This window comes from Rhinoderma darwinii, chromosome 4, assembly GCF_050947455.1.
Source record: "Rhinoderma darwinii isolate aRhiDar2 chromosome 4, aRhiDar2.hap1, whole genome shotgun sequence".
Lineage (NCBI taxonomy): Eukaryota > Metazoa > Chordata > Amphibia > Anura > Rhinodermatidae > Rhinoderma > Rhinoderma darwinii.
Genome location: NC_134690.1, coordinates 45,131,544 through 45,144,491, shown reverse-complemented (window position 1 = coordinate 45,144,491; position 12,948 = coordinate 45,131,544). Strand labels below are relative to the sequence as shown.

The 12,948-nt window shown below is 40.3% G+C and overlaps 1 protein-coding gene and 1 pseudogene across 3 annotated transcripts in view; both read right to left on the bottom strand.

The window, feature by feature from the left end:
- The window catches only part of LOC142760408 (protein FAM171A1 pseudogene), a 61,724-nt pseudogene extending 61,089 nt beyond the window's left edge, over nucleotides 1-635 (bottom strand).
- A 3,345-nt stretch (nucleotides 636-3,980) lies between these two features.
- Nucleotides 3,981-12,948, bottom strand: part of RAD51AP2 (RAD51 associated protein 2) — a 39,275-nt gene continuing 30,307 nt past the window's right edge. For all 3 annotated transcript variants that reach the window (XM_075861075.1, XM_075861074.1, XM_075861073.1), the window contains exons 3-4: nucleotides 8,205-8,291; nucleotides 3,981-7,077 (exon numbers count right to left, since the gene is read on the bottom strand). In XM_075861075.1, coding sequence (XP_075717190.1) covers nucleotides 6,959-7,077; nucleotides 8,205-8,291 — 206 coding nt within the window. In that variant the 3' untranslated portion in view covers nucleotides 3,981-6,958. The remainder of the gene's footprint in view (nucleotides 7,078-8,204; nucleotides 8,292-12,948) is intronic.

Genomic DNA, 12,948 nt, shown 5'->3' with positions numbered 1-12,948 from the left:
CCCCCATAGTTACCCAATTGGAGATGGGGAAAAACAGGGATAACTGCTGCCCCTCTATAGTCATAGAAAAGTGCTGCATGAGGAGCAGTTATCACCTTACCTAATGGAAGTGCACTACTGCTTTGGCCCCCTAGAGGAAATAATTATGAGGATTCACTGTCAAAATATACAAAACATGTGCACATCCACTTTTAATTGCATTGTAAACTTTGTTGCTATAATTGTGCACACAAGTCATATAATTGATAAAGTTTAATAGGTTATTAGGTTGTTGTAACAATCGGGCAATCTGCATTACCACTCCTTGCTCCAGCAATGTCCTCCTGTTTGAGGCTGAGCCTCTCTGCTTCCAGCCGTCAGCTGCGTCTGGTTGCACTCAAGGTACTTTCTATTAAGCTATTGTGTTTATTCTTTACTCTAATCCTGACCTTGACCTTAGGCTTGTCTCTGAATTCTGTCTTTGTCTTGCCCTTTCATACGTATTTGTCATCTGGTACCTGTTGTCTAACCTCATGGTTTTGACTCCTGGCAAACTTCTGATAATATCTTTGTTTAGTCCTGTGGATTTTCACATCTTGCATTTTGATGACCTCCAGGTTCCGTACCCGACTTTGCCCCTGCCTTGTCAAAGCCATTCTAGCAACATACCCGCCACTAATTCAAAAAGTAGAAAAAATCAAGCCACTCACCGACCGTAGCAATAAACTCCTTTTATTCAAGATCTTGGTCTGTTGGATGTGGAGCAAGACCACGCGTAGGCTTGCTCCACATCTAACAGGCCAAGATCTTGAATAAAGTTTATTGCTGCAGTCGGTGAGTGCCTCAATTTTTTTCTACTATTTGAATTTTCAAGATACCGTGCTTTGCTATTCGATGAGCACCCCGTGGGCAAGTGTATCATCCGATTCCATACGTGAATATATTGCCTTTAGAAATGCCTCAATTTCATACGTGAATATATTGCCTTTAGAAATGCCTCAATTTTTTTCTACTATTTGAATTTTCAAGATACCGTGCTTTGCTATTCGATGAGCACCCCGTGGGCAAGTGTATCATCCGATTCCATACGTGAATATATTGCCTTTAGAAATGCCATGCAGGTGCAGTACCCTATCTGAATTTGACAGTGCCAGCCCTTTCTTATCTCTCTTTGAATATACCCGCCACTAATCAATGACTACTATGAGAACCACAACCTGCAAATCTTAAAGGTAAAGAACGGGGACCTCAGTTTAGCTAGCGCTAAACCTATTGCGGCTCAAGGATCCACTTCTCCAGTAAGAATCGTAACAATTTGTGAATAAATCCATAAAAATATTCCCTAGTGGGAGCTCCATATATTATTGTGCCCACCAGAGGATCCTCTGGTGGGCCCTACCAACCCTGGCTGTTGGTTCCAAGATAGGTATGATGGTGGGGTACTTTATGGCAGGACAAACTGGTAGAAGTTATCTTTGTCTACTTTGAAAATATTTTAATTCCAATATTGGTTTATTTATAGGTATCCTGGTAGGTTGCCTTCACAATCATTAGGAAGTCCCTGTGAGAACCCGAAAATATTTTGTTCAAATTAATGTTTCATAGGAAGTATAGTACAGTATGTGTCTCTATGATAAAAGCTCTCTGACCGGATTTCCTTCGGGCATAACCTAACAGCTTGATGCTGCTGTATCTAATATTTCCCAGTGTATGGAGTCTCTTTGTACTTACACCTGACATGCTCGGCTTGGCAATCAAACAGGAAGTCCTTATACAATATTGAAGCCTCTAATAAAATTCAATCTCTTGCAAGTCGCTTAAATTTATTTTAAATGTATAACATTTGCATTTTGGAAATTCCAATATTGCCTTATTATTCCAGCGTTAAGAGAAACTACTAATCCATTCCATGAATATACTTTCGTTAATCATAAAAGAAGTTCACCTTTCAAGAGAATCTGAGAATAGGGAGCTTGTGGCCTGGCTTTTATCTTTTATGTAGTCATTACTCAGCTCCATTAAGTAGACAAGCCCCACCGTACTTTTTCAAGAATGAATTTTAAATGAGTCCGTGAGTTAAAATGTTGATAACAGTAATTTCCTTGTAATATAAAAAATCTCTGACAAATTATACACTGCTCTTCTTTTCTTGAGAAATAATTTGGACTTCAATATAGTAGTGTTCTTAGAATAAGAAAAAAAATCACCTGATATTCACCTGATAGTATTCACCATATGTCTTTCATAGTGTCTACTATAAAAACAAAACTGCCAAAATTCTTATTGTACGATGTAGAGTCCATGGCCGCGGGCCGTCGGGTTTACTCACCTCCTGACTCCCGCAGCCATGGATCTGTGTGCGCTCTGGTCCTCTGTGTTCCATAGGGTGCGCACGCACGCTCGTGCCCGCTCTTAAAGGGCCAGCGCGCACATGAAGAAAATCATCATCATCAACACACATGATTTCCTGGACTATAAGAAGGCCCCAGCACATCTGATCCTTGCCTGAGCGTTGTTAGTATATCCCAAGTCTGTCTTGCAAATGGTCCCTTAGTGTTTCCCGTTCCAGTTGTTACCCGTGCCCTGTTACCTGTTCCTGTATCCCGTGCTGTGTTCTTGTTCCTGTGCCTACTAGTTGGAGTAGTTTCTACTGCACCTGTGTCATCCGCCACGTCCTGTGTCATCTGCCACATCCAGAGGGATTCGCCATGTCTGGCGCAACCTGCGGTACCTGCTGTCATCCGCCACCTCTGGCGTTACCTGCTGCACCCACCTCCATCCGTGCCAGAACTTCGGCCACTGTCTGGACTATCCAGGTGCCCTTGTGCCGGACTTTGTATTGCTGGGGTTCCCTGTTGTTTGGCCAGCTGCCTCCCTGCTAGGCGGTGCGGCCTAGTGGGTCCACATACCCACAAACCGTGACATACGAGAGGTTATTGAAGCTTTTCTAAGTGATTTGTGAGGTGGTGAAACATACATATGGCTAAAAATTTGCCATAAATCAGTAGTACATGTGAATACATGAAACTTTGTAATTTTTCCGCTAAAATGTTGCTGCAATTCTTTGCGAATTTACAGCAACATTTTCATATTTGACAGGTAATTCAGACGTGGATATCATAGCAGACTTGCTGAAGATTTCAGCCTTTGCAATGCAAATGCTGAAATCCGCAGTGAAATTCCGCTGCTTCTCCGCAACATAATGAGCATGCTGTGGAGGGAAAATTCTGCAACCGTTTCTGCTTGTGAGCATTGTTTAGGGGTGGCCGAATAATAGCTTTATGCACACTTGCAAACCTCTGGAGGATCCTACACCTTGAGGTTCGCGGGACTCCAGAGGCACCAGCGGCTTCAAATATCTGTTTGCTGCTTTGCAATGGCATTTTAGCAGCTGCCCTCCTAATCCTTTTAATTTGTCTGGCAGAAACCTTCCTCATTATGCCTTTATCTGAACGAACCCGTCTGTGCTCTGAATCAGCCACAAATCTTTTCAGAGTACGATGATGACGCTTAAGTTTTCTTGAAATATCCAATGTTTTCATACCTTGTCCAAGGTATTGCACTATTTCATGCTTTTCGGCAGCAGACAGATCCTTTTTCTTTCCCATATTGCTCGAAACCTGTGGCCTGCTTAATAATGTGGAACGTCCTTCTTAAGTAGTTTTCCTTTGATTGGGCACACCTGGCAAACTAATTATCACAGGTGTCTGAGATTGATTACAAGGATCCAAAGAGCCCTAAGACACAATACCATCCATGAGTTTAATTGAAAAACTAATAATTAAATGTTTATGACACTTAAATCCAATGTTCATAATAATTTGGAACACAGTATATATTGTCAGTGGATCCTGCCAAAATCAGGTAGATTCACCTACAATAATTTAATGTGTGTAGGCTCAATGCATAGTGATGAATTATCAGGAACACTCTGTAGCTTCTTCCGTAAAGCTGCTAACATTGTACTCAGATCTCCAAGAAAAAGTAATAAATGCATAAACACTTTTTAAGAATACTTTATTTTGTTTTTAATTCTGAATATTTGTGCACACAGTTTAGTTCAGAAAAAAACAGGATATATAAGTATAAATGTTATATGTGTGACTAAATGACAACGTAGAACATTAATGTGACCTGGAGGAATACAACCAGTAAGTCAATTGTAGTATGGCACTATACTGTGACACCCACTGCCTGCCGCCACGACGGCAGCATCTACCTGCAGCATAGGAATTATGTGGTGGCCCAAGTCACCCATTGTTTCAGGTTGTCCTATGCTTTCCACACCGTCACTATTGTATCTGTTTACAGATGGATGCATAGGGCTGTAAAGTGATTGCGTGTTTCACAGTGCATGAACTTTGAATGACAGCATTAATCCAATCATATAATCAGTGTAGAGAGCAGCACAGCACGCCACAAGTGTGTTTTTTTGTTATGCAATGTTTTATCATTTTAGAGGATAGTACAGACCAGTTTGCTGATTCCTTTACACTTTATAGCACTGGTTTAGTCCTTTTTAAGGATATATCTATCATCCCTGTGTCCACTGTTATTTGTCCCCTCTGTCTGAGCCTGAGAGAATTATTCTAGCCAGTGACGTTGCTATATGTACAATACCATAAATGTAAAGACATCAGTGTATTGATTTTGTACCATCCTTTTAAAATGGTATTCCGGTTTCAGCAAATAAAGTTTATTTAGTCTATAATAAAAAGTTATACAATCCTACAATATTCTTTCTGTATTGATTTATCACAGTTTTCAATATCTTTGCTTACTGTCATTCAATAAGAACCTTCATGGTTTACTTCCAAGGAATAAAATCTGTCCATGGTCATGTAATAATTACAGAGGTCACAGACCCAGCTCTAATAACTGTACTGTAATTCCAAAGAATGTGCGCCTGTGTCTCCATCACATGACCAGGACTGGATTCTCTGGAAGTAAACAATAGGGGTTCCAACTTAACGACAGCAAGAAGAGATGTTTACGAGCGTGAGTAATTTATAAACATAGTATATGAGAAAATGCCATAACTTTTTATTATTTACAATAAATAGGTTTGAATTGCTGAAACTGGAAAAATCTATTTAAGGGTGTATTCTCATGTACAAGTAGTATTCTGGCAGTGTGCCACATGGTCATAAACCACACAGCAAAATCGTGTACATTTTGACAGTAAATTTTTTTTTGGGGTTCAGTATTCAGGTAGAACACACATTTTTAACATGCTTCACGTGTCAAAAACGTGCAAACATAAAACACATATTAGCCCACTGCTAGAACACTACCTGTACATATAAATACACCCTAAGACACTGCTCCCCAATCAGTGGCTTGGGAACGCAATTTGACTCTTTTGCCCCATGCATGTGACTCCCCACCTGGGGGCAGCACTAAATACTATTGTGCCTTACTGACACCAGGGATATCATAGTATTATAAAAAATTGGCACAAGGGTCAAACCATACTATTGTCAGTTAAATGGGTTGTGCAGTCCCAACAATTTGATAGCCTATTCTCAGGATAGGCCATCAATATCTGATCGGTCAGGGACCGACTCCCGGGACCCCTGCCAATGACCTATTTTGAAGGGGCCACATCGCTCATAGGAGCGCTGCTTCCCTTTCATTTCCATCACTGCTCACACTGTGAATCAGCAACAAACTTGTAATGGCAGTTCACAGTATTACAGCCTTCTCCCATTGAAATGAACAGACTTTAAGGGTATGTTCACACGATGAGAGGCATTTACGTGTGAAAAGACAGACTGTTAACAGCTGCCTCGTTTCACACGTAAATGCTCCTCCTCGCATTTTGCGAGCCGTCTGAGACGCTCGTAAATCTTGAGCTGTGCTTCATTGAGTTCAATGAAGAACAGCTCAAATTACGTGGCAAAGAAGTGCTCTGCACTTCTTTGCCGAGGCAGTCCATTTACGCGTCGTCGTTTGACAGCTGTCAAACGACGACGCGTAAATTACAGGTCGTCTGCACAGTACGTCGGCAAACCCATTCAAATGAATGGGCAGATGTTTGCCGACGTATTGTAGCCCTATTTTCAGGCGTAAAACGAGGCATAATACGCCTCGTTTACGCCTGAAAATAGGTTGTGTGAACGCAGCCTTAAACACTGAACCCCACCGCTACAAGTGTGTCAGTGATTCAGTGTGAGCAGTGAAGGCGAGTGCTGCGGCCCCTTCAAAACATCTGATCGGTGGGGGTGCCGGGAGTCGGACCCCGACCGATCAGCTATTGATGGCCTATCCTGAAGATAGGCCATCAATTTTTTGGGGACTGTAAAACCCATTTAATGCTAGTGTAAGTACCAGACTCGGTCATTTCTTTAATAAGCTTGATTTCTTTTAATACTCAGTGTGGCTCAACACCACGTGTCATATTTGAAGGTGATTTATGAGATAGAAAAGATTAGGGACCTATGCCCTAAGAGAATGGTACAAACGAATTCACTGATGTTTTTGCATTTTATGGCAGCAACCTTTGGGACTAGGAAATTCCTTTATTTTTTATAATCCTTTAGATTAATACGCTTTCATTACAGAAATCGTAACACCTCTTTAAACAATTATTCAAAAATACGAGCATGACAAATATGGAGTGCTGTTCCTCTCTCTCTCTTTAAACTGATTTGTTTCTTAGTACAAAGATAATAAAATATACTAGTTATGTTTTATCTGCATAAACATAAAAAAATAAGACTGCCCGGAGCAATAAAACACAGAGAAAATGAACCCTACTTGGCTTCAGGATTACGTCTAAAATACCTCTAAAATTCAAGAAACAAAAACAAATTCAATTTAGTTAAAACATTCAAACACCCGGGTAATGCCTCAAACATTTAACACGTCTTTATAACAGGATGTATTTCTTTGAACCATCTGAACCTACTTTATAAACTCTCACCAATGGTAATAGAGTAAAACAATCTATTTATGCCATCACTGGAATATGAATCTTCTATTGGAGATAAGGATGAAGCTGTTTAATCTTTGCTTTCTTCGACAGGCCAATCCTAAGAGGACCTGTGCGTGTCTTGAGTGGTGTCACTCTTCCAATCCCATGAGAAAATGTCACTGCTGGAGAAAAGATAAAAAATGTCTTATCGTTACGTGCAGCTCAGTAATGATATTCTCATTTTCATGAAATAATAGATAAACACCAGTGCCGAGTATTGTTCAGAGTGACAGGCTCCATTTGACAGACAGATGACCAGCTGGGAATAAAGATTTACGTTTCATTATTTCATAATAAATCAAATCCATGACTTCAGCTAATTCCGATCTGTTGCTTTTGTTTTGCCGTGCAAAAATCGATTGCTGGCAAAATCATATAAATATTGTGACATAAATTTTTTGTACTTGTACTGAACTGTTGTTGAAATGTACAAACCACACAGCATCTAACTTGTGAATGGTTATGATCCATGCTGGTAACCTATCAGAGGCGCTACATGGTGTGGCACTGCACTGGGACATATGCAAAAAGGGGAAATAAAAATAATGGGACCACCCTCCTGGTCCTGGTTCAATCCCCTAGTACCCCGGTCCTGAGATTCCAAGACACACAGTAAATGAAGTGGTTTAGAAATGAACGTAGAAGTGAATAGAGCCTTCATTTAATAAACTTTTATTTATTTATTCTTGTTCACTATCATAGATGATGAGGAGTGATATTGTGTTGTAAGGATGGAAATAGGATAAATATGAGCATGGCTTCCACATTGGTGTTTCTGGTGGGGTGTAGCATATGTTAAGTAAATGCATAAAATACAATAGATCAGTCAACTGCACTTTTCAATGCAACTGTATGCAAAAAAAACTTGTGTCGCACAGTATACTTTTACATATGTCTGTTTATACGTTGGGCAGGAAAGCAGTATAATGTTAGAGCACAATCATGTATGTTCTTCTGTATATAACTAAAATCAGAAACAATGCGCACATGGTATGAAGCTGAGAAGCAGAATAGGAAAAGCCATGTGTATAAAAAAAAAAATGTGCACCTGCAATTTAGTATGGGAAACATTTCTGGGAACGGTTTCTTTAAAAAAAATCACACACCATCTCAGTGAAAGACGAATGTACAAGTTCTGGAACATTCCAAGAGGCAAAAGAGAAAATATTCCCAAAAAGAGTTCTGAATCATCACTTGTTCATATCCTCGATGTACATTACATAGTTCATACAATCTCATAGATATTTACCTTTCTCAGTGTGTGATGTAATACTCAGTTCTCTGTGACTACTTTCTGGAAAAGCTGGTGTCCATGATAAAGCTTTCGGAATATTTTCTGCAAGAAAAGAAAAATAATAGTAATAATAATAATAATAATAAAAAAAAGAAAACAATAATAATAAAAAAAAGTGTGTATATATATATATATATATATATATATATATATATATATATATATATATATATATATACACACACAATACATTGGTGTAATAAGTACTAGAGTTCCAGTTAATAATAAAGTTGTAATAAATAAATGTCTAATGTTTAAAAAAAACGGTTCCTGCTCTATTGGCATAGAGCACCTAATAAACGTGGCACATTTTACTCCTTGTATACTAATGCTGTTTTTTTATTTTAATCCAGAAATAAGGCAATCCAGAAAAGTAAGGTATATTCAGACGCGGCAGATTTGTTGCAGAAATTTCTGTAACTATCCCATTTATCTAAATAAAGCTTACAAAAATCCATGTGCTTGCCACCGAAACAACCCCATTCAGATGAATGCAAATGATTTTCAATCGAAGAAATTCTTGCAACAAATCAAGCTGCGTGTGAATTTGCTCTGAAAATTTTCAGTCTTAGACCTTCTTCAGAGCATCTAATTATGCTTCTGTATAGAGGGAGATGAAGTATCTAGCACTTGTGACATTGGTGATCTCCCACAAAGTTTTTTGCAGGCGGAAAATCTGCCTCAAAATTCCGTTTGGAAGTTTGAGGCAGATTTTCCTCTGCCTGCACACCGATTTTCGCTGCGTTTTTCGCCTGCAACCATTGACCGCCGCGGGCATAAAACGGTGCGAAATACCCTTTCTCTGCCTCCCATTGATGTCAATGGGAGGTCAGAGGTGTAACCGCGCGAAGATAGGGCATGTCCCTTCTTTCTCCCGCGAGCCGGTTTTACCGCTCACGGGAGAAAACCGCCTCCGCCTCCCACTGAAATCAATGGGAGGCATTTTCGGCTGGTTTTTGGCGAGTTTTGCGGCACAGTTTCCGCGTCAAAAAACTCTGTGTGAACCCAGCCTAAGAGTAATGAGTGCCATTACTGTATTGGTATTTTAAAAACTGCCACGTTCAGCTTAAAATACACGAAAAAAAGGCAGCTGCAAAAAGTTAGGAAGTAAATGACATCCTTTTTCACACAATGCAGTATTTGTGCTGTTTTTGCTTGATAGGCTGCAAAAAAAGTGAAGAAAAGATGATTTGCTGCACAATTATAACTTCCTGTTAGTGAAAAAGGAAATGCAGCATGTTGCATTTTCCTTACATTCGTTTCCACTGTTAAATGTTGTGATATTCTGTTGTTAGAAATTATACTTGTAACTAGTACTAACACACTTTATTTAACAGCATTCAGATATTGTTTACAGTGTCATGCTAGAATGGATTTCCCCATACTTTATGAAATTTAAAATTTACCCTAATATCTAAGAAAAGATAAACTTTCTTTCCTTTGCTGCATACATTTAGGGTATGCCCAGACGTGGCGTATTTCTTCCGCCACTGTCCGCATCAATGCCGCACAGAATCTGCGGCTCTGCCTAAAATGGGCATTAAATTGATGCGGACTAGCCGTTGCGTATTGAGGTGAAAGTACTTCCCTTCTCTCTATCAGTGCAGGATAGAGAGAAGGGACAGCCCTTTCCCTAGTAAAAGAAATTCATACTTACTCGGCCGTTGTCTTGGTGACGCATCCCTCTCTTGACATCCAGTCCGGCCTCCCTGGATGACGCGGCAGACCATGTGACCGCTGCAGCATGTGATTGGCTGCAGCCGTCACTTGGACTGAAACGTCATCCTGGGAAACCGGACTGGAGGAAAAAGCAGGGAGTTCTCGGTAAGTATGAACTTCTATTTTTTTTGACAGGTTGATGTATTTTGTGATCGGAAGTCACTGTCCAGGGGGCAGAAACAGTTACTGCCGATCGTTTAACTCTTTCAGCACCCTGGACAGTAACTATTTACTGACGTCGCCTAGCAACGCTCCCGTAATTACGGCTGCACACACGTAGTCACCCGTAATTATGGGAGCCCCATTGACTTGCTCAGTCTGGCTGTAGACCTAGAGATACATAGGTCCAGCCAGAATGAAGAAATATCATGTTAGTAAAACCAATACGCTCCGCAGCACACATAACATCTGCGGACTTCATTGCGGAATTTTGACTCTCCATTGAAGTCAATGGAGAAATTCCGCAATGAGTCCGCAACAAGTCCGCGACACGTCCGCAACAACCATTGTATGCTGCGGACACCAAATTCCGCACCGCAGCCTATGCTCCGCAGCGGAATTGTCCGCAATGTGTGAACGAACACAACTAAAAAGCTGTGGAAGGCAATGGAGAAACGTGTACGCTGCGGATTTCCGCTGCGGATTTCCGCTGCGGACTGTCCGTAGCGGAATTCCAGAGCAATTCCGCCACATGTGGTCATGCCCTTATGTTGCAGAGAAGCCGCGGAATTTCACTGCGGATTTCAGCCTTTGCAGAAATCTCCAGCAAGTCTGCTGTGATATCCACAACGTCTGAATTACTTGTCGAATATGAAAATGTTGCTGCAAATTTGCAAAGAATCTGCATCAACATTTTCAGCGGAAAAATTCCGCCACGTCTAAACATGGCCTTACAGTAATATCATACATAGAGGCTTCATAATCAAACAAAAAAGGGTCAGAATAGCCTCCAAATGTTACATCTTAGGCTGCGTTCACATCTGCTTCGGGCTTCCATTCATGGGTTCCGTCTGAGCATTTCATCAGGGGAACCCATGAACGGAATGCAAACTGAAACAAACGGAAACCATAGGTTCCTGTTTTCATCACCATTGATTCAACGGTAACGCATCCGTTGCTAATGGTTTCCGTTTGACACGACTCTGTAAGGTTTCCGTTGTTTTGGCGGAATCAATAGCGCAGTCGACTACTGTATTGATTCCGTCAATACAACGGAACCCTTGCACAATTGTGACAAACGGAAACCATTTGCATCGGATCCTTCACCATTGAAACCTACGGTTTCCGTTTGTTTCAGTTTGGATTCCGTTCATGAGTTCCCCTGATGGAAAGCTCAGACAGAACCCATGAACGGAGTCCCGACGCAGATGTGAACGAAGCCTTACTGAGCAGTACCACAAACAACAGCTGTGTTGATACTTTTTCTTATAATTATGAATGATAAATCTGTGGAATTATGAATGATTTGTTGGATATCTTCACTAAGAATATTTATAAAAATACTGCTAAAGAAAAGCAACTTGTGATATTCTTGGCACACACTGAACATATGTAGAGGTATGAATGTAAATCGATTATTTAAGAACCACATTTATATTCATACAGAAAGAAAAAAAGACTTTCAAGTGTCCAAATGAAAATAAATCTCTAACATATATTTAATAAACACTAAATAGTCGAAAACAAAACTATTAACCCATGTTACTATATTAGGCCTCATGAACACTTCCGTCGGCCGTTGAACGGCCGCTAAAGATGGTTTTGCGAATCACGGACCGCACACGGATGGCTTCCGTGTGCAGTCCGTTGTTTCAAGGACCAAATCAATGCAAAGGCCGAGACTGTTCCGTCAAAAACGGACAGGAGTAGGACCCGCCTCATTTTTTGACGGAACGGGTGCACGGTTCAGTTAAAACAACGGAAGTGTGCATGGCCCCATTGAAATGAATGTGTCAGGGTGCTATCTGTTAAAACAACGGATAGCACCCTGACGAAAAATACTGAAGTGGGCATGAGGCCTTATACTGCTGGAACTTCCAATTGGTTTTATAAGTTCTATGACGCGGAAACTGTGTTGGAATCAGCTCCAAAAAACTTCTTAAATCGCCCCCCGCTCTCGGAATGTGGTGAAACAAAACTATTTTTTCTTTAACAAATAGTTTTTACTTTGTATAATTTTGTATCACCGTAATCGTATTGAGTCGCAGAAAAAAGTTGTCGTAAAAACTAAACCCAAAAAGCAATGGAGGAATCGCAGTTTTTTCCAATTTCAGCCAGAAAATAATTTTATTTTCAGTTTCCCAGTACATTATATGGTACTTTACATGGTGTCAATAGAAATTACAATTCCTCCCGCAAGAAATAAGCCCTCACACCAGTCTATTGATGAAAAAATAAAAAAGTTATGGCTCTTGGAAAGCGGGGCGGGAAAAACGAAAGAGAAAATGGATCAGTCCGGAAAGGGTTAATTATTTTCTAATAAAATAAAACATTTATGACCACATGTGGGGTATTGCCGTACTCGGGAGAAATTCTTTTACAAACATTGGGGTGCTTTTTCTCCTTTATCCCTTGTGAAAATGAAAAAGTTCAACATTTTAGTGGAAATAATGTTGATATTCATTTTCATGGCCTAATTCTGATAAATTCTGCAAAAGACCTGTGGGATCTAAATTCTCACTATACCCCTAGATATATTCCCTAAGGGGTGTAGTTTCCCAAATGGGGTCACTTTTGGGGTGTTTCCACTGTTTTGGTCCCTCCAGTGCATTGCAAACATGACATGGCACCGAAAAACATTCCAGCCAAATCCGTGCTCCAAAATCCAAATTAACGCTCCTTCTCTTCTAAGCCCTGCTGTGGGTCCAAATAGCAGTTTATTACCACATATGGGGTATTGCTGTAATCAGGAGAAATTGCTGTATAAATGTTGGGGTGTTTCTCTCCTTTATTACTTGTAACAATTAAACATTTCTATGTT